Source organism: Pogoniulus pusillus, unplaced genomic scaffold (assembly GCF_015220805.1).
Source record: "Pogoniulus pusillus isolate bPogPus1 unplaced genomic scaffold, bPogPus1.pri scaffold_64_arrow_ctg1, whole genome shotgun sequence".
Classification (NCBI taxonomy): domain Eukaryota; kingdom Metazoa; phylum Chordata; class Aves; order Piciformes; family Lybiidae; genus Pogoniulus; species Pogoniulus pusillus.
In genome coordinates this window covers 791379-811370 of record NW_026974714.1, presented here as the reverse complement: position 1 = coordinate 811370, position 19992 = coordinate 791379, and the positions used below count along the sequence as shown (strand labels likewise).

Sequence of the window (19992 nt, the reverse complement as noted above, 5' to 3'; positions counted from 1 at the left end):
GGAACCAAACCCAAAGTGGGAATCAAACCTTGTGTTGTTTGTTCACTGCTCCTACACAAACCCCACAGGCCTTTGATGAGGAGCAGTGGTGAGGAGCAGCAATGAAGAGCAGTGGTGAGGAGCAGTGGTGAGGAGCAGCAATGAGGAGCAGCAATGAGGAGCAGCAATGAGGAGCAGTGATGAGGAGCAGTGGTGAGGAGCAGCAATGAAGAGCAGTGGTGAGGAGCAGTGGTGAGGAGCAGTGGTGAGGAGCAGCAATGAGGAGCAGCAATGAGGAGCAGTGGTGAGGAGCAGTGATGAGGAGCAGTGGTGAGGAGCAGCAATGAGGAGCAGTGGTGAGGAGCAGTGGTGAGGAGCAGCAATGAGGAGCAGTGATAAGGAGCAGCAATGAGGAGCAGTGATAAGGAGCAGCAATGAGGAGCAGTGGTGAGGAGCAGCAATGAGGAGCAGCAATGAGGAGCAGTGATGAGGAGCAGCGATGAGGAGCAGCGATGAGGAGCAGCGATGAGGAGCAGTGGTGAGGAGCAGCGATGAGGAGCAGTGATGAGGAGCAGCGATGAGGAGCAGTGGTGAGGAGCAGCGATGAGGAGCAGTGATGAGGAGCAGCGATGAGGAGCAGCGATGAGGAGCAGTGATGAGGAGCAGCAATGAGGAGCAGTGATGAGGAGCAGCGATGAGGAGCAGTGATGAGGAGCAGTGATGAGGAGCAGTGGTGAGGAGCAGCGATGAGGAGCAGTGGTGAGGAGCAGTGATGAGGAGCAGTGGTGAGGAGCAGCGATGAGGAGCAGCGATGAGGAGCAGTGGTGAGGAGCATCAATAAGGAGCATCAGGATTGGATGTGAGGGTTGAGTTCTGCACCAGGAGGGTGCTGGAGCCCTGCAGCTGCCTGGGGAGGTGCTCGAGGCCCATCCCTGGAGCTGTCCCAGGTGAGACTGGACAGGGCTGTGAGCAGCCTGCGGCAGTGAGTGCAGAGGGTGGCACTGGCTGCCTGTGGACATCCCTTCCACCCCAGACCTTCACTCTATGGTGCCAAAGCCACCACAACCCTGTGCTGATCCACCAACACCATCACCACCAACACCACCAACACCACCAACACCACCACCACCACCAACACCACCAACACCACCACCACCAACACCACCACCAGCAACACCAACACCAGCAACACCACCACCACCACCACCAACACCATCACCACCAACACCACCACCAGCAACACCAACACCAGCAACACCACCACCAGCACCACCACCACCACCAACACCACCAATACCAACACCACCAACACAACACCATCACCACCAACACCAGCAACACCAACACCAACACCAACACCACCAATACCAACACCACAACACAACACCACCACCACCACCACCAACACCAACACCATCACCACCACCACCACCATCACCACCACCACCATCACCACCAACACCACCAACACCACCACCAGCACCATCAACACCATAAGCGACAACACCATCAACACCATCACCACCAACAACAAAAACATCAACAACATCACCAACAACAACACCACCAACACCACCAACACCACCATCAACACCATAACTGACAACACCATCAACACCACCACCAACAATGTCAACAACATCAACAACAACAACACCAACATCACCACCACCACCACCAGCGCCACCACCACCACCAGCAGCACCAGCACCAACACTGATAACAACAACATCGCCAACACCAACACCACCATCAACACCATCACCAACACCACCACCAACATCAACACCACCATCAACAACAACACCAACAACATCATCATCAACAACATCAACACCAACACCATCACCAGCAACAACACTGATAACAACAACATCACCAACACCACCAACACCATCAGCACCACTAACAACACTATCAGCACCATCACCAACACCAGCATCAACAACAACAACTACATCAACAGCACCACCATCAACATCACCAACACCACCAGCACCACCACCATCAACAACACTGATAACAACAACATCACCAACACCAACATCACCAACACCACCAACACCACCACAGACAACAAAACCAACACCAACAGCACCACCAGCAGCATCACCAACACCATCAATGCTAACAACACCACCAACAGTGCCACCACCACCATCACCACCACCACCACCACCACTGCTACCGCCAACACCAACATCAACACCAATGCTAACACCAACAGCAGCAGCAGCACCACCACCACCAACACCAGCACCACTACCATCACCAACACCATCCATGCTAACAAGACCAACACCAACAGTGCCACCACCAGCACCACCAATGCTAACAACACCAACAGCACCACCACCACCAATGCTACCACCAAGACCACCAACACCAACAGCACCACCGCCACCAACACCAACACCACCAATGCCAACAACACCACCAGTGCCACCATCACCACTACCACCAACACCACCAATGCTAACACCAAGATTAACACCACCACAGCACCACCACCACCACCAGTGCTACCACCAAGACCAACACCACCAACAGCACCACTGGCACCAACACCACCAAGGCTAACACCAACAGCACCAACACCACAATGCTAACAACACCAACACCACCAATAGAGCCACACCATCACCAACACCACCCATGCTAACAACACCACCAACACCAACAGTGCCACCACCAACACCACCAACATGACCAACACCACCAACACCACTAACACCAACTCCACCAATGCTAACAATACCAACACCAACACCACCAATGCTACCACCAAGACCAACAACACCAACACCACCAGTACTAACACCAACAGCACCAACACCAATCCTAACACCACCACCAATGCTACCACCAAGACCAACACCACCACCACCATCACCAACACCACCAATGCTAACAACACCAACAATACCAACACCAATGCCACCACCAAAACCACCAACACCAATACCACCACCCACACCACCACCACCAATACCACCACCCACACCACCAATGCTAACACCACCACAACCAACAACAACACCACCAACAACAGTAAACTAAGAACAGTAAACTAAGAACACCAACCCCACCACCACCACCACCTGCTGCCTGCCTCAACCAAGACCCAGGGAGAACCAGGCCAGGACTCAACTTGCAAGCCCTTGAGGAGGGATAAAACACCAGAGAGAGAAGCCTGCCCCAGAGCCCAGCTGCTGGCCCAGGCTCAAGCTCAATTCATTGAAGTCACTCAAGGAGATCAGGGCTGGATGAGTTCTGCTGCTCAGAAGGCAGAAGAAAGGGCAAGAGCAGAGCCAGAGGAGTTCTGCATGAGCAGGGACTTGGCAGGAGATGCCAGAAGAGGTTGGGAGGTTTGTGTTGGGTTTTGCTCCTCAGCTGGAAAGTCTTTTTGGATGTGACAGGAGAGTGGCAGAGAGCAGCTCCTGGACTGCAGCAGCTCGCTCTGGCTCTGGCTCTTTCCCAAACAGGAGTGGGGCAGAGGGGCAGAGCTCCATGGTTCACCAATGAGACCATGGAATGGGCTGGAAGGGAGCTCAGAGCTGAGCCAGCTCCAGCCCCTGCCATGCCCAGCAACAGCTCCACCAGCACAGGCTGCTCAGAGCCTCAGCCAGCCTGGCCTGGGATGGTGCCAGGGAGGGGCAGCCACAGCCTCCCTGGGCAGCCTGTGCCAGCCTCTGCCCAGTCTCACTCCCAGCAACTTCTTCCTCCTCTCCTCTCCTCTCCTCTCCTCTCCTCTCCTCTCCTCTCCTCTCCTCTCCTCTCCTCTCCTCTCCTCTCCTCTCCTCTCCTCTCCTCTCCTCTCCTCTCCTCTCCTCTCCTCTCCTCTCCTCTCCTCTCCTCTCCTCTCCTCTCCTCTCCTCTCCTCTCCTCTCCTCTCCTCTCCTCTCCTCTCCTCTCCTCTCCTCTCCTCTCCCCTCTCCCAGCTCCAAGCCATTGGCCCTCTCCTGCCCCCCCCAGCCCTTCTCCCCACTCCCTCCCCAGCTCTCCTGCAGCCCTTCAGCTCCTGCCAGCCTGCTCCAAGCTCTGCCTGCAGCCTTCTGCTCTGCAGCCTCAGCAGCCCCAACTCTGCCAGCCTGGCCCCACAGGGGAGCTTCTGCAACCTCTGCTGCTCCTGATGGCCTCCTCTGGAGCCTCTGCAGCACCAGCTCCAGGTCCTTGTGCTGCTGGGGGGACCCAGAGCTGGAGGCAGTGCTGCAGGTGGGGGCTGAGCAGGGCAGAGCTGGGGGCAGAATCCCCTCCCTGTGCTGTTGCTCTCCCTGCTCCTGCTGCAGCCCAGCACAGGGAGGGCTTTGGGCTGCCAGCGACCAGTGCTGGCTCCTGGGCACTTTGCCCCCCACTGCCCCCCCCAAGCCCTCCTGCTGCATCCTGCCTCCAGCCCCCTCCTCCCCCAGCCTGGCTCTGTGCTGCCATTGCAGGAGCCTTGCCCTGGGCCCTGCTCAGCTTCAGGAGGTTGCTTTGGGGCCACCTCTGCAGCACCCCCCCAGCTCCCTCTGCCTGGCTCCCTTCCCTCCAGCATCTCACTCAGATCCAAGCAGTGTTTCAGGGGCTTGGGGATATGGCTTAAGGTGAATCTTGTAGGGCAGGACTGAGCTGATGCTGAGAGGCTTTGCCCACCTGCATGCTCCTGTGTGACTCTGGTTCAACCCCAACATCCCAACCCCACCACAAAGCCTGCCCTGGGGCCAGCTCTGCATCCTGCTCAGGGTCCCCCTGCCTGGTCCCTTCTCTCCAGCATCCCAGGGTCCCTCTGCCTGGTCCCTTCCCTTCAGAATCCCAACCCCACCACACAGCCTCACTTGGGACCACCTCTGCATCCTGCCCAGGGTCCCTCTGCCTGGATTCCTTCCCTCCAACATCCCAACCCTACCACACAGCCTGCCCTGGGGTCACGTCGTCAGCCTGCCCAGGGTCCCTTCCCTCCAGCATCCCAGGGTCTGCAGCTTGCCCAGGGTCCCTCTGCCTGGTCCTTTCCCTCCAGCATCCCAACCCCACCACACAGCCCGGCCTGGGGCCAGCTCTGCAGCCTGTGGCTGGCAGCAAAGGTGCCTGTTGGGTGGCTTGGAGCACCCTGGGCAGGCAGGGAGCTGTGCTTGCACAACAACCTGCTCCTCCAGCAGCTCAGATGGCTCAGATATCTTTGCTTGGTGGCTTTCAGGGAAGTGTAAACATCTGCAGGGTATCTCCATTCCATCTCAAATACCTCCCAGCCAGGCAGGAGAAAAGGTTTAGGGCATCAACAGGAGAGGCTCTTCCTGCTTGCCTCTGACCCTGTCGTGGGAGCTGCCCAGGCTGTGCTCAGAGCTTCACTTTGGGCACTTTGGGCCCTTTCCCTTGGATGCTGCAGTTGCAGAGGGACAGAGACCTGCAGGAGAGAGGCCAGGGGAGGGCTGGGAGGATGAGGAGGGGAATGGAGATGATTAATGGAGAGAGGCTGAGGGCTCTGGGGCTGAGAGTCTGGAGAGGAGAAGCCTGAGAGGGGATTGGATCAGTGTCTGTGACTGCCTGAGGGGTGGGGGCGGGGGGGGGGACAGGAACTGGGGGTCAGGATGGGCTGAGGATAGGCTCTGGGGGTCAGCAGGGGGGGTCGGGCTCTGGGGGTCAGCAGGGGGGGACAGACTCTGGGGTCAGCAGGGTGGGGTCAGGCTCTGGGGGTCAGCAGAAGGGGACAGGCACTGGGGGTCAGCAGGAGTGGGATAGGCACTGGGGGTCAGCAGGGGGGGACAGGCTCTGGGGGTCAGCAGGGGGGGGACAGGCTCTGGGGGTCAGCAGGGGGGTCAGGCTCTGGGGGTCAGCAGGGGGGGTCAAGCTCTGCTGGAAGCTGCAGCACAGCTCAGGAGGTTCAGCTCAGCACAGGAGGAACTTCTCTGCTGTGAGGGTGCCAGAGCCTGGCACAGGCTGCCCAGAGAGGTTGTGGAGTCTCCTTCCCTGGAGCCCTCCCAGCCCTGTCTGGAGCTGTTCCTGTGTGCCCTGGGCTGGACTCTGTGGCCCTGCTCTGGCAGGGGCTGGGTTGGATGAGCTCCTTGGGTCCCTTCCAACCCCTGGCACCTGGGAGCTGTGTCCCTGTGGTCTCCCCCTCCTCACCAGCAGCTGAAGGCACAACCCAGCCCCAGCTGCCCAGGGCAGCAAACGGCTCCAGTTCAGCAGGCACTGAAGAATCCACAGCAGGACTAAGGCTGGGGAGAGAAATTTGTGCAAGCCTGGCCAGGACCATTCCTGCTGCTGCCTGAAATCCAGAGGCTGGGCAGAGGCTGAGGGCCTGGAGCAGCTCTGGGAGGAGCAGAGGCTGAGCCCTGGGGCTGAGAGCCTGCAGCAGAGCAGCCGCAGAGGGCATCTGAGCAGTGCCCAGCAGGAGCTGAAGGAGCTGTGGGGGGCAAGAGGCTGGGGCCAGGCTGTGCTGAGTGGTGCCCAGGGGCAAGGGGCACAGAGTGGAGGGCAGCAGGAGGAGAAAGTTGTTTGTTGTGAGGGTGCCAAGGCCTGGAGCAGGCTGCCCAGAGAGGCTGTGGAGCCTCCTTGTGTGCAGAGCTGCCAACCCCCCTGGGCACTGTGCCCCTGGGCAAGCTGCTGTGGGTGCCCTGCTGGGGCAGGGCAGGGTTGGCACTGGGTGGGCTCCAGAGGTCCCTTCCAGCCCCTCCCTGCTGGGATGAGAAACAATTCCTGCCCTGGAAGGGCTCTGCAGGCCTGGCCCAGGCTGCCCAGGGAGCTGCTGGGGCAGTGCCCATGCCTGGAGGTGCCCCAGAGCCTGTGCCCATGGCACCTGTGCCCATGGCCTGGTGCCCACGGTGGGGCTGGGCTGGAGGTTGGGTTGGATGATCTCAGAGGGCTTCTCCTGCCCAACCTTTGGATCATCTCCCAGCACTGCTCTGCTCTGCCCTGCAGTGATGCCCACGAGAGCAGAACTGCTTCTGCCCAGCTGCCAACCCTCCCCCCCTGGCACGCAGCAGGATGCCACCACCCCCAGCTCCAGCAGCCCCAGGGGCAGCCCAGACAAGAGCTGCAAACCAACCCCTGGCACCTCCTGCTGCCAGCCAGCACCAGGGAGCTGCCTCAGACATCCAAGCTGCTGAGAGCTGTGCCCAGCCACTGCTCCCTGCCTGCACTCGGTGCCCACCGAGCACTGGCACAGCCCCACAGGCTCAGCACCACCAAGCCCTCAGCTCCAGGCCCTTGCCCATGGCTGCTCCCAGCTGCAGCCTGCAGCCAGGCCCTGGCACAAGCAGCTCCTGGGCAAGGCTGAGCTCAGGAGTTGGAGCTGGCAGCCAGGACCCGGAGCCTGCAGCTGGCCCTGAGCACCTCTGGTGGCTCAGCAGCACCTTTGGTGCTTCCCCAAGCTGTGCCCTGAGCTCCCCAAGCTGCCCTGTGAGAGCAGCTCCAGAGCTGCAGAGCCTCAGGGGCACAAAGCCCCCAGGGGAGTCCCATGGAAGGAGCTGGGGAGGAAGGAGGAGGAGGAGGAGGAGGAGAAGGAGGAGGAGGGGAAAAAGGAGAAAGAGAAGGAGGAGGAGGAGGAGGAGGAGGGGAAGGAGAAGGAAAAGGAGGAGGAGGAGGAGGAGGAGGAGGAGGAGGAGGAGGAGGAGGAGGAGGAGGAGGAGGAGGAGGAGGAGGAGGAGGCGGCGGCTGCTGGGGCTGAGCCAGGGGGTGCCCAGGTGGGCAAGGAGGGCAGCAGCAGCCTGGGCTGGCTCAGCAGTGGTGTGGGCAGCAGGAGCAGGGCAGGGATTGTGCCCCTGCAGTGGGCAGTGGGGAGGGCAGAGGTGGGGGCAGGGTTGGGCAGCTGAGTGGCAGGAGGGCAGTGAGGAGCTGCAGCAGAGGCAGAGAAGGGAGTGGAGGTGGGGAAGGGTCTGGAGGAGAGGCTGGGGAGGAGCAGGTGAGGGAGCTGGGGGGGGTGAGGCTGGAGGAGAGGCGGCTGAGGGCAGAGCTTGTGGGGCTGTGGCAGGGCCTGAGAGGAGGCTGGAGCCAGGGGGGGGTTGGGCTGTGCTGCCAAGGGCCAAGAGGAGATGGCCTCAAGGTGCCCCAGGGCAGGTGGAGCTTGGCCCTGAGCAACAAGTCCTGCCCTGGGAGGGTTCTGCAGGCCTGGCCCAGGCTGCCCAGGGAGCTGCTGGGGCAGTGCCCATGCCCTGTGTGCCCATGGCACTCGTGCCCATGGTGGGGTTGGTTTGAGCAGCTCCTTCTGCAGGACCTCCCAGGTGCTCCTGTGCCACCCAAGGACATCTCAGCTGTGCTGCAGGCAGGACCAAGCTGCTGCCAAAGCTCCACAGGAGGGGCTGCTGCTGGAGTGCCCATGCCCTGTGGCCATGGGTTGGTGCCCAGGGTGGGGTTGGTGCTGACCTTGGAGGCCTTTTCCAGCCCAAACTCCTCCTCAATGAGAAGGTTGAGGCAGAGCCCAGGGGCTGCTGCTGCCTGCACCTGCCTCTGCCCCAGCTGCTTGCCCAAGAGCTGTGCAGTGCCCATCCCTGGAGGTGTCCCAGCCCCCTGTGCCCATGGCACTGGTGCCCATGGCCATGGTGGGGTTGGGTTGGGCTTGGATGACCTTGGAGGCCTTCTCCAGCCCAAGCAGTTCCATGATCCTGTCCCTCTGTGCCTCTCAGAGCCTCTTCCATGGCCTTTTGCCCTGCTCCTTTCCCCACACCCAGCCCAGCCCCAGCCCAGCTCCGGCTCCACACAACTCCCTCTGCCTGCCCTGCTGCAGCTGCTGGATCCTGGAGCCAGAGCAGCTCTGGGGTGGATCCTCTGCCAGGGACCCCTGAGGAGAAAGGGTGCAGAACTTCCCATCCCTGCAGCTGGTGGATCCTGGGGCCCAGAGCAGCTCTGGGGTGGATCCTTTGCAAGGGATCCCTGAGGAGGAAGGAGCAGAAGTTCCCATCCCTGCAGCTGCTGGATCCTGGGGCCCAGAGCAGCTCTGGGGTGGATCCTTTGCAAGGGATCCCTGAGGAGGAAGGAGCAGAAGTTCCCATCCCTGCAGCTGCTGGATCCTGGAGGCAGAGCAGCTCTGGGATGGATCCTTTGCAAGGGATCCCTGAGGAGGAAGGAGCAGAAGTTCCCATCCCTGCAGCTGCTGGATCCTGGAGTCAGAGCAGCTCTGGGATGGATCCTTTGCAAGGGATCCCTGAGGAGGAAGGAGCAGAAGTTCCCATCCCTGCAGCAGGTGCTGGATCCTGGAGCCAGAGCAGCTCTGGGGTGGATCCTCTGCCAGGGACCCCTGAGGAGGAAGGAGCAGAACTTCCCATCCCTGCTGCAGCTGCTGGATTCTGGGGCCCAGAGCAGCTCTGGGGTGGATCCTCTGCCAGGGATCCCTGAGGAGGAAGGAGCAGAAGGTCCTGGCGTTGCCGGAGGCTGCTCTGTGCCCTCCCGAGGGTGGTGACCCCTGCCTGGCCCCGCTCCGGTCGCGGGGGGTGGCTCTGCTGTTCCCTCAGCTGGAACCCAGCGGAGCTCAGCATCAGATTTCCTGGGAGCCCTCTCCGGGAGCTGCTCCCCCACCCCACCCCACCCCCACCCCCTTCTCTATATAGCTGCTGCCCTCTCCTCGCCCTGCCCCTGGCACTCCGCGGGCTGGGCGCAGGATGTGGGAGCTGCGCTCCATCGCCTTCACCAGGGCTGTCCTGGCAGAGTTCTTGGCCACTTTGGTCTTCATCCTCTTCGGCCTGGGCTCGGCCCTCGACTGGCCCTCGGCTCCCTCCCCCAGCACCCTGCAGATCGCTCTGGCTTTCGGCTTAGCCATCGGCACCTTGGTGCAAGCCCTGGGGCACGTCAGCGGTGCCCACATCAACCCTGCCGTGACCCTGGCGTGCCTGATCGGCTCCCAGCTCTCCTTCCTCCGGGCCACCTTCTACGTGGTGGCTCAGCTGCTGGGGGGGGTGGTGGGGGCGGCCATCCTGCACGAGATCACCCCCCCCGACAGCAGGGGAGCTTTGGCCATCAACAAGGTAGGAGCTGGGGGAAGGGGAGGGAGGGAAAGGAGGATCAGGCAGGGCTGGGTGGGAAGGGAGAGGGATGTGGGGAAGGGAGAGGGATGTGGGGAAGGGGTTGGAGGTCAGCAAAAGCTCCTCCGGGGTGAGAGGTGGGGAGGGAGACAAAGGCAGCTGCAGCCTGCAGGATGCATCTAGGAGCAGGGATGGAGGCAGCAGTCCTGGATCCTTCCAGGGGTAAGGGATGGAGGCAGCAGTCCTGGATCCATCTAGGAGCAGGGATGGAGGCAGCAGTCCTGGATCCATCTAGGAGCAGGGATGGAGGCAGCAGTCCTGGATCCATCTAGGAGCAGGGATGGAGGCAACAGTCCTGGATCCATCTAGGGGTAAGGGATGGAGGCAGCAGTCCTGGATCCATCTAGGAGCAGGGATGGAGGCAACAGTCCTGGATCTCTCCAGGGGTAAGGGATGGAGGCAGCAGTCCTGGATCCCTCCAGGGGTAAGGGATGGAGGCAGCAGTCCTGGATCCCACTAGGAGCAGGGATGAAGGCAGCAGTCCAGGATCCCCTGGAGGTGTTCAGATCCAGGCAGGATGAGGCCATGAGCAGCCTGACCTGGTCCAGAGGTGTCCCTGCCCATGCCAGGGGGGTTGGAACTGACTGAGCTTGGAGGTCCCTTCCAACCCAACCCATTCCATGAATCCATGAATCTAGGACCAGCACTTCCCAATTCCAAGGTTGGGAAGGGGCAGGCAGTGGCTGAGAGGGAGGAGATGGAGAGCACCTTGCTGGCAGCTGGGAGGCACTGACAGGAGCCAGTTTGGCATCCAAGGAGCTTCAGGGGGTCCTGGGAAAGGAGGACCTGGATTAAAGCCAAAGGAGGCTCTTCAGAGCCAGAGGAGCTGAGGTTTGGTCACCCCAGGCAGGAGTGGGAAGAGAAGCTCTGAAGAGTCCACTCCTGCTGCTCCCCAGCTGAAACCATCCCAAGGGAAGAGAGGTTTGGGTGAGAAGCACCTTTGGGGTCACCTTCTGGGAGCTGCCTGCAGAAAACAGCCCCAAAAATCGAGGGGAGTGGTGGAGAGCAGAGCTGAGGACTCAGGCAGGAGGCCAAAAGCCACCTCCAGGGCACCTCTGGCAGGGGAAAGGCTTGGGACAGGGTTTGGGAGAGATCCTGGTGCTGGATGCAGGGAAAGAAAGGAAAAGGCAGAGGTCATGGAAGGAGTTGGGCTGGAAAGGACCTCAAAGATGGAGTCCAATTCTGACCCTGCCAAGGCTGGGGCTGAGCCCTGCCCTCAGCACCACAGCTGCAGAGCTTGGAAATCCCCCCCCAGGCATGGGCACTGCCCCAGCAGCTCCCTGGGCAGCCTGGCACAGGCCTGCAGAACCCTCCCAGGGCAGGAATTGTTGCTCAGGGCCAAGCTCCACCTGCCCTGGGGCACCTTGAGGCCATCTCCTCTTGGCCCTTGGCAGCACAGCCCAACCCCCCCCTGGCTCCAGCCTCCTCTCAGGCCCTGCCACAGCCCCACAAGCTCTGCCCTCAGCCTCCTCTCCTCCAGCCTCACCCCCCCCAGCTCCCTCACCTGCTCCTCCCCAGCCTCTCCTCCAGACCCTTCCCCACCTCCACTCCCTTCTCTGCCTCTGCTGCAGCTCCTCACTGCCCTCCTGCCACTCAGCTGCCCAACCCTGCCCCCACCTCTGCCCTCCCCACTGCCCACTGCAGGGGCACAATCCCTGCCCTGCTCCTGCTGCCCACACCACTGCTGAGCCAGCCCAGGCTGCTGCTGCCCTCCTTGCCCACCTGGGCACCCCCTGGCTCAGCTCCAGCTGCTGCCACCAACCCCTCCTAGCTCCTTCTTCCCCTGGGGGCAGTTCCCATCCCCTCTGCCCCCAGCCTGGAGCCCTCCTGGGCTTGTTGTGTCCCCAGGGCAGGCCCCAGCCCTTGGTGCCCTCATCCCAGTGCCCTCAGCCAGGCCGGCCAGGACCAATGCTGCTCAGCAATGTGGGTGGCAGAGGCTGTGCCAGGGCCAGGCTGAGGGAGCCACAAGGAAGGGAGGCAGCAGCAAGCAGCTGTGCCAGGTCCAGCTCCTGCCCCTCCACAGCTCCCTGCAAGGAGGCTGGAGCCAGGGGGGGGTTGGGCTGTGCTGCCAAGGGCCAAGAGGAGATGGCCTCAAGGTGCCCCAGGGCAGGTGGAGCTTGGCCCTGAGCAACAATTCCTGCCCTGGAAGGGTTCTGCAGGCCTGTGCCAGGCTGCCCAGGGAGCTGCTGGGGCAGTGCCCACCCCTTTGGGGGTTTCCAAGCCCTGCAGCTGTGGTGCTGAGCGCCAGGGCTGAGCCTCAGCCTTGCTGTGGTTGCAGAGTGCTTGGGCTGGATGAGCTCCAGGGTCTGCTCCAGCCAAGCCAATTCCCTGCTCCATCCCCCCTGAGGCTCAGCCAATCTTTGCCCTCTGCTTCCCTTCTCCCCCTGCCTGGGAAGTTCTTCCTCCCTCTCCTCCTGCTGCGCCCCCAGAGCTCCTCTCCCTCCTCTGCCCCTTTGCTTCCCCTGGGGCTGGGTCTCCTCCTCCACATGTGTCCCTCTCCCTGTCCCCAAGCCCTGCTGACCCTCTGGCATCCTCTTCCTCCCCTTGCCAGCTGCACAACGAGACCAGCACAGGGCAGGCAGTGACTGTGGAGCTCTTCCTCACCTTCCAGCTCGTCCTCTGCATCTTCGCCTCCACCGACGAGCGCCGGGAGGACACTTTGGGCTCTCCTGCCCTCTCCATCGGCCTCTCTGTGGCCGTGGGGCATCTCCTGGGGGTGAGTGCAAGCAGCTGCAAGCCAACACTCCTCAGGTGCTCTTGGTCTGGAGGCTCAGAGCCTGCTGGGCTGCACGGCCCAGGCTAGGTGGGGATCTGCCACTCTCACTCTGGAGGGGAGCAGAGTCCCACCAGAGGGTCTCAGAAGGGTTTGGGTTGGAGAAGGGCTCCAGGACAGAGCCCAACCTTCAACCCAGCAGCACCAAGGCCACCAGAGCCTGGCCCCAGCTGCCACCTCCACACCTTTCTTGGGCATGAAGCATCATCAAGGAGCCACAGCCTGAGCCTGGCTTGAGCTGGACCTGAAAAGCCTGAACCCTGCTGGGCTCTGCTGGCCCTGGGCTGCCCTGGGCAGCTGGGGAGGGAGGTCCTTGGCCCACAGGAGTTCCACCCAGCCCAGCTCATGGTGACAGCAGCAAGACCCGGGGGGCTCCATGGGGCTCTGGTGGTGACATCAGCCTGGGAGGTGCTTCAGCCCCTGGGACTGGCACCCTGCAGGCAAAGGAGAGGGGGAAGAGGCTGTGGAGCCATGGGGGTGTGGGGCCCACAGCTCAGGGAGTTCCTGGGCCAGGGAGAGCCTGAAGCTGCTGCTGGGCTGCCAGGAGGAGCTGCAGGCAGCACTGGCACCTTCTGCCCTGCGCTGCCAGCTGAGGCTCTCCTGGCCATGGGGAGGCTGAGGAGTGCTGAGGGCACCCAAGGCAGCCACAGAGCCATGGAGCTGCTGGGGCTGGCAGAGCCCCTGGAGAGCCTCCAGCCCAGGCACTGAGCCCTGCCCTGTTGCTGAGCCAGCACCACTGAGCCTGCCCCCAGCACCACTGACCCTGCCCTCAGCACCACTGAGCCTGCCCCCAGCACCACTGACCCTGCCCCCAGCACCACTGACCCTGCCCTGAGCACCACTGACCCTGCCCCCAGCACCACTGACCCTGCCCTCAGCACCACTGAGCCTGCCCTCAGCACCACTGACCCTGCCCTCAGCACCACAGCTGCAGGGCTCTGGAACCCCCCCAGGGGTAGGAACTCCACCAGCAGCTCCCTGGGCAGCCTGGCACAGGCCTGCAGAACCCTCCCAGGGCAGGAATTGTTGCTCAGGGCCAAGCTCCACCTGCCCTGGGGCACCTTGAGGCCATCTCCTCTTGGCCCTTGGCAGCACAGCCCAACCCCCCCCTGGCTCCAGCCTCCTCTCAGGCCCTGCCACAGCCCCACAAGCTCTGCCCTCAGCCTCCTCTCCTCCAGCCTCACCCCCCCCAGCTCCCTCACCTGCTCCTCCCCAGCCTCTCCTCCAGACCCTTCCCCACCTCCACTCCCTTCTCTGCCTCTGCTGCAGCTCCTCACTGCCCTCCTGCCACTCAGCTGCCCAACCCTGCCCCCAGTGAGCAAATCCCTCCTGGATCACAACCACAGCAGCCTGCAGCTCTCTCAGCCTCTCAGTCCATGCCTGGTACCAGAGATGCCCACACCACAGCCTCCATCCCTGATGCCCTGCAGTGTCTGTGGCACTGCTCTCTGTGCTCCATGACAGGAGAAGCTTCTAGAGCACGAAGCTGGGGAGGAGCAGCTGAAGGACCTGTGGGTGCCCAGCCTGGAGGAGAGGAGGCTGAGGGCAGAGCTTGTGGGGCTGTGGCAGGGCCTGAGAGGAGGCTGGAGCCAGGGGGGGGTTGGGCTGTGCTGCCAAGGGCCAAGAGGAGATGGCCTCAAGGTGCCCCAGGGCAGGTGGAGCTTGGCCCTGAGCAACAATTCCTGCCCTGGGAGGGTTCTGCAGGCCTGGCCCAGGCTGCCCAGGGAGCTGCTGGGGCAGTGCCCATGCCTGGAGGTGCCTCAGAGCCCTGTGCCCATGCTTAGGTGCCCATGGTGGGGGTGGGGTTGGGTTGCTGCTTGGCCTGGCTGACCTTGGAGGTCTTCTCCAACCCAACCTGTTCCACAAGGAGCAGCAACTTGCTGCAGGGCTGGGCCCAGCAGGACTCTGTCCCTGCAGCCCTTGGCATGCTGCAGGGCACTTCCCCGACCTGCAGCTGGGTTGCAGCAAGCTCAGGACATCCCAGCCCTTGGCTCAGGACCCACAGCAGCCCTGGCACAGGAGCTGGCAGCTCACCCATGCTGACTCAGCTGGTTGGAAGCCTCCAAACTTCCCTTTCTTTTTTCCTGGACCAGGGCCTGGTGGGGTGGAGAGGCAGCAAAGCTGCTGGGATGAGTCATGGCAGTGCCAGCCTGGGGTTGTGCCCAAGGTGCCAACCCTGGGCTGCTCTGCTCCCCCCCCCAGATACGCTACACAGGCTGCTCCATGAACCCTGCCAGGTCCTTTGCCCCTGCAGTCGTCGTTGGAGACTTCAGTGACCACTGGGTAAGGTCCCCCCCAGTGCTCTGCTTGACCCCTCCCCACCCCCAGAACCCCTCCCCAAGGATTCCTCGAAGCCCAAGGAGCCTGCCAGGATCCTGCATTCCCAGGCCAGCTCCCAGCTGGAGGAGGGCTGCAGGGATTAGGAGCAGGAGGTGGAGCTGCTGGGCTCTTAATTGGCTTAATTAGCTCTGGCCCAGCTGGGGGCATTGCAACAGGGTCAGGGTGTGGGAGGTGTTGGCCAGGGCTTGGTGCAGCAGAGGGAGAGGAAAGCTCCTCTGGGTGGCACTGAGGGATGCCCAGGGAGGAGCAGCAGCAGGAGCAGGGAGAGCAGCAGCACAGGGAGGGGATTCTGCCCCCAGCTCTGCCCTGCTCAGCCCCCACCTGCAGCACTGCCTCCAGCTCTGGGCCCCCCCAGCAGCACAAGGACCTGGAGCTGGTGCTGCAGAGGCTCCAGAGGAGGCCAGCAGGAGCAGCAGAGGCTGCAGAAGCTCCCCTGTGGGGCCAGGCTGGCAGAGTTGGGGCTGCTGAGGCTGCAGAGCAGAAGGCTGCAGGCAGAGCTTGGAGCAGGCTGGCAGGAGCTGAAGGGCTGCAGGAGAGCTGGGGAGGGAGTGGGGAGAAGGGCTGGGGGGGGCAGGAGAGGGCCAATGGCTTGGAGCTGGGAGAGGGGAGAGGGAGAGAGGAGAGGAGGCAGAAGTTGTTGGGAGTGAGGCTGGGCAGAGGCTGGCACAGGCTGCCCAGGGAGGCTGTGTCTGCCCCTCCCTGGCACCATCCCAGGCCAGGCTGGGTGATGCCCTGAGCAGCCTGTGCTGGTGGAGCTGTTGCTGGGCATGGCAGGGGCTGGAGCTGGCTCAGCTCTGAACTCCCTTCCAGCCCATCCCATGAATCCATGAATCCTGGAGGCCTTTCCAGGTGGATCCAGGCACATGGTGATGGCCTCAAGCTGCACCAAAGGTAGCCATGAGCCCAGCAAGGTCCCCAGGCTCTGTCTCCTGCCAGCTCTGCCCACCCAATGACCAACCAGGAGCAAACATCACCCAATGTGCCAAGCACTGCAGGACCCCACAGGGAGAGTGAGGAGCTGCAGCAGAGGCAGAGAAGGGAGTGGAGGTGGGGAAGGGTCTGGAGGAGAGGCTGGGGAGGAGCAGGTGAGGGAGCTGGGGGGGGTGAGGCTGGAGGAGAGGAGGCTGAGGGCAGAGCTTGTGGGGCTGTGGCAGGGCCTGAGAGGAGGCTGGAGCCAGGGGGGGGTTGGGCTGTGCTGCCAAGGGCCAAGAGGAGATGGCCTCAAGGTGCCCCAGGGCAGGTGGAGCTTGGCCCTGAGCAACAATTCCTGCCCTGGGAGGGTTCTGCAGGCCTGGCCCAGGTGGAGCTGAGTTGCTTCTTGGGCTGGACCCATCCAAGCCTTTCCCAGCCTCAGGGATTCCAGGATTCTCTGGGAGTTTAGGATGATGCCTTTGGGAGCACTCCCAGGCACTGCCCCCTGCAGAGAGCACATCTGGAGCCAGAGCTGAGCTGCTCCAGGCTGATGTGCTCAGGAGGGTCCAGCCCAGGCTGCTGCCCTCCTGCTCGCCACAGCAGTTTGTCAACCCCAGAGACAAACACAGGCTGGGAAGGAGCTCAGGCATCATCTGGGCCAACCTTTAAGGTGGTAGAGGTGGGCAGGGGGAGGTGGTGGAGGTGGGCAGGGGGAGGTGATGAAGGTGGGCAGGGGGAGGTGGTGGAGGTGGGCAGGGGGAGGTGATGAAGGTGAGCAGGGAGGGGTGGTAGAGGTGGGCAGGGAGGGGTGGTAGAGGTGGTCAGGGAGAGGTGGTAGAGGTGGGCATGAAGATGTTTCTCCCCAGGAATGCCAGTCCTGGTGGCCCTGGCATGAAAGGAGGTGATGCAGCTGCCAGCACAGGGTGGCAGAGGATGGGGAGGTTCCTTCTGGCATGACAGGAGTGGGTGGGAACTGGAGCAGCAGTGCTGGCCCGGGCAGAGCTGTGCCAGGACAGGGCACACCACAAGTCCCCTTCGCTGCTTCTCTCCTTCCTCCCGGCTCAGGCTTGGCTCTGCCTGACTCAACTCTTCCCTTTCCCCTCCAGGTCTTCTGGGTGGGCCCCTTGGTTGGGGCAGCAGCAGCCTCCATCATCTACAACTACCTCCTGTGCCCTCAAGCCAAGAGCTTCTCGGAGAGGTTGGCAATCTTCAAGGGCATGGAGCCCGAGGAGGACTGGGCAGAGCGCGAGGCACGGCGGAGGCAGTCGGTGGAGCTCCACTCCCCACAGACCCTGCCCAGGGGCATGTCTGAGAAGGTGTAGCCCACCCTGGCACCCAGGGATGAGAGAGGAGCTGGCACCCAGCCTGCTCCAGATGTTCCACCTCTCCCCTCTCCACTCCTGCTGCTGGCCCAGCCAGGTGCCCGGCGATGCTCCTGCCAACCTCCTGCTACCCAGCTCCAGCGCCTCCTGATGCCACCAGTGGAGCTACAGGAGGGAGGCCACTGGCAGGCTGCCTTTGGGGCTGGCACCCAGCCTGCTCCAGATGTTCCACCTCTCCCCTCTCTCTCCCTCTCCCCTCCTGCTGCTGGCCCAGCCAGGTGCCCGGCAGTGCCTTTGCCCACCTCCCGCTGCCCACCTCAGCGGTCTGCTGGTGCCACCTGCGAGGACGCCTCGAGGCCACCTTTGGGGCTGGCTCCTTCCAGCTCCCCCCAGCCCTCGCAGGAGGCAGCATCTGGCAGGCGTCGTGGCCTGCCCTGGGAGCTGCCAGGTCGTCATTAGAGCCCTGTGGAGCTGGGCGTGGAGGTTGCCTCCCTGCCTGCTTCTGCCTCCCTGCCTGCCGCTGCCTCCCTGCCACTGCTGCCTCCCTGCCTGCCGCTGCCTCCCTGCTGCTGCCTCCCTGCCTGCCGCTGCCTCCCTGCCACTGCTGCCTCCCTGCCTGCCGCTACCTCCCTGCCACTGCTGCCTCCCTGCCTGCCGCTGCCTCCCTGCCACTGCTGCCTCCCTGCCTGCCGCTGCCTCCCTGCCACTGCTGCCTCCCTGCCTGCCGCTGCCTCCCTGCCACTGCTGCCTCCCTGCCTGCCGCTGCCTCCCTCCCTGCTGCCGCTGCCTCCCTCCCTGCTGCTGCGCTCTGACGCCCTGGCCCCTGCCTGCCGCAGCTCCTGTGCATGCACAGAGGAGCACTGGCTCCATACACCAGCTCCAGGCTCCCCACACCAGCTCCAGGCTCCCCACACCAGCTCCAGGCCGCCCACACCAGCTCCAGGCTGCAGCTCTGCCACCTGCATCAGCCACATTGCTGCTGGCCGGACCCAGCTGGGTGCCCTCTGCTCAGCTGCAGGGCTCCTGGAGAGAGATGGGGCTGGGAGCGCAGCCTTGAGCCACTCCGGGGACCTCTGGCAGCTGCTCACTCCTCTGCCCTTGGGACTCCTCCTGGCTTGCAGCCCAAAGCCCCCACAGAGCCCTCTCAGGGCTGGAAGGGACCTCTGGAGACCACCGAGTCCAGCAGCAGCTCCGTTCCCCTGCCTGCGGTGCCCTTCAGCCTCGCTGCTTCCCCTCTCAGCCTCAGCTTTGCTCCTGCTCGTCCTCCTCTTCCCCTCTGCTCCTCAGATGCGTGCCACAAAATCTTTCCTGCCCTGAGCTCCTCCAGCACTTGCTCCATTGTGGCTCCATCACCCCCAAATCCCTCCCAACCAGCTCATCCCCATGCTCCTGCTCCATCAGGACCTGGAGCTGGTCCCCAGTACAGCTCCAGGGTTTGACTCAGGCTTTGGATGCAGCTTTTGGGCTTTCAGCCACCAACTAAATCCTGCTCCTGCTGCTGCTCCTCTCCTCCTGCTGCTGCTGCTCCTCTGCTGCTCCTGCTCCTTCTCCTTCTCCTCCTCCTGCTGCTGCTCCTCCTGCTGCTCCTCTGCTGCTCCTCTGCTGCTGCTCCTCTGCTGCTGCTTCTCCTCTTGCTGCTCCTCTGCTGCTGCTCCTCTGCTGCTGCTCCTCTGCTGCTGCTCCTCTGCTGCTGCTCCTCTGCTGCTGCTCCTCTGCTGCTGCTCCTCTGCTGCTGCTTCTCCTCTTGCTGCTCCTGCTGCTTCTCCTGCTGCTCCTGCTGCTGCTCCTCTTGCTGCTCCTCTGCTGCTGCTCCTCTCCTGCTGTTCCTGCTGCTCCTCCTGCTGCTCCTGCTGCTTCTCCTGCTGCTGCTGCTCCTCTTCCTCCTGCTGCTGCTGCTCCTCTCCTGCTGCTGCTGCTCCTCTCCTGCTGCTCCTGCTGCTCCTCTCCTGCTGCTGCTGCTGCTCCTCTCCTGCTGCTGCTGCTCCTCTCCTGCTGCTCCTGCTGCTCCTCTCCTGCTGCTGCTGCTCCTCTCCTGCTGCTGCTGCTCCTCTCCTGCTGCTGCTGCTGCTCCTCTCCTGCTGCTGCTGCTGCTCCTCTCCTGCTGCTGCTGCTGCTCCTCTCCTGCTGCTCCTGCTGCTCCTCTCCTGCTGCTCCTGCTGCTCCTCTCCTGCTGCTGCTGCTCCTCTCCTGCTGCTCCTGCTGCTGCTCCTCAGCCTCCAAGCCAGACGTGTCCAGCATGATGACATCCCCAAACCTGCAGCTGCTGCTGCTGTCTCCTCAGCATTGCACCATCCCAGGATGTCATCACCACCTCCAGGCTCTTTCTGCTGAGCTGCTTCATGGAAAGGGTCAACAAGATTGGGCCCAGTTCCCAGAGGAACACACCCATGGATCCAGGGAATGGGTTGGGTTGGCAGGGACCTGGAAGGGACCTCCAAGCTCAGCCAGTGCCAATCCTGTGCCCTGGGCAGGGACAACTCCACTGGAGCTGTTGCTGCTCCTGTTGGGTCCAGGTCACCTCGTTAGGGGCTTCTGGCCTGGGAGAAGTCTGGGAGTGAGCAGCTGTAGGCACTGGCTGAGGGGGAGCAGGGAGAGCTGAGATCCATGGACCCATGGGATGGGTTGGGCTGGCAGGGACCTGGAAGGAACTTCCAAGCTCAGCCAGTGCCAACCCTGT

The 19992-nt window shown here is 62.7% G+C and overlaps 1 protein-coding gene across 1 annotated transcript; it reads left to right on the top strand.

Moving 5' to 3' along the window:
- Window positions 1-9548: 9548 nt before the first annotated feature.
- On the top strand, window positions 9549-17400 carry LOC135174422 (aquaporin-2-like). Its single transcript, XM_064141689.1, has 4 exons — window positions 9549-9911; window positions 12520-12684; window positions 14944-15024; window positions 17100-17400. The coding sequence occupies exons 1-4, from the start codon at window positions 9549-9551 to the stop codon at window positions 17313-17315; spliced, it is 825 nt and encodes a 274-aa protein (XP_063997759.1). The 3' UTR covers window positions 17316-17400.
- Window positions 17401-19992: the final 2592 nt, after the last annotated feature.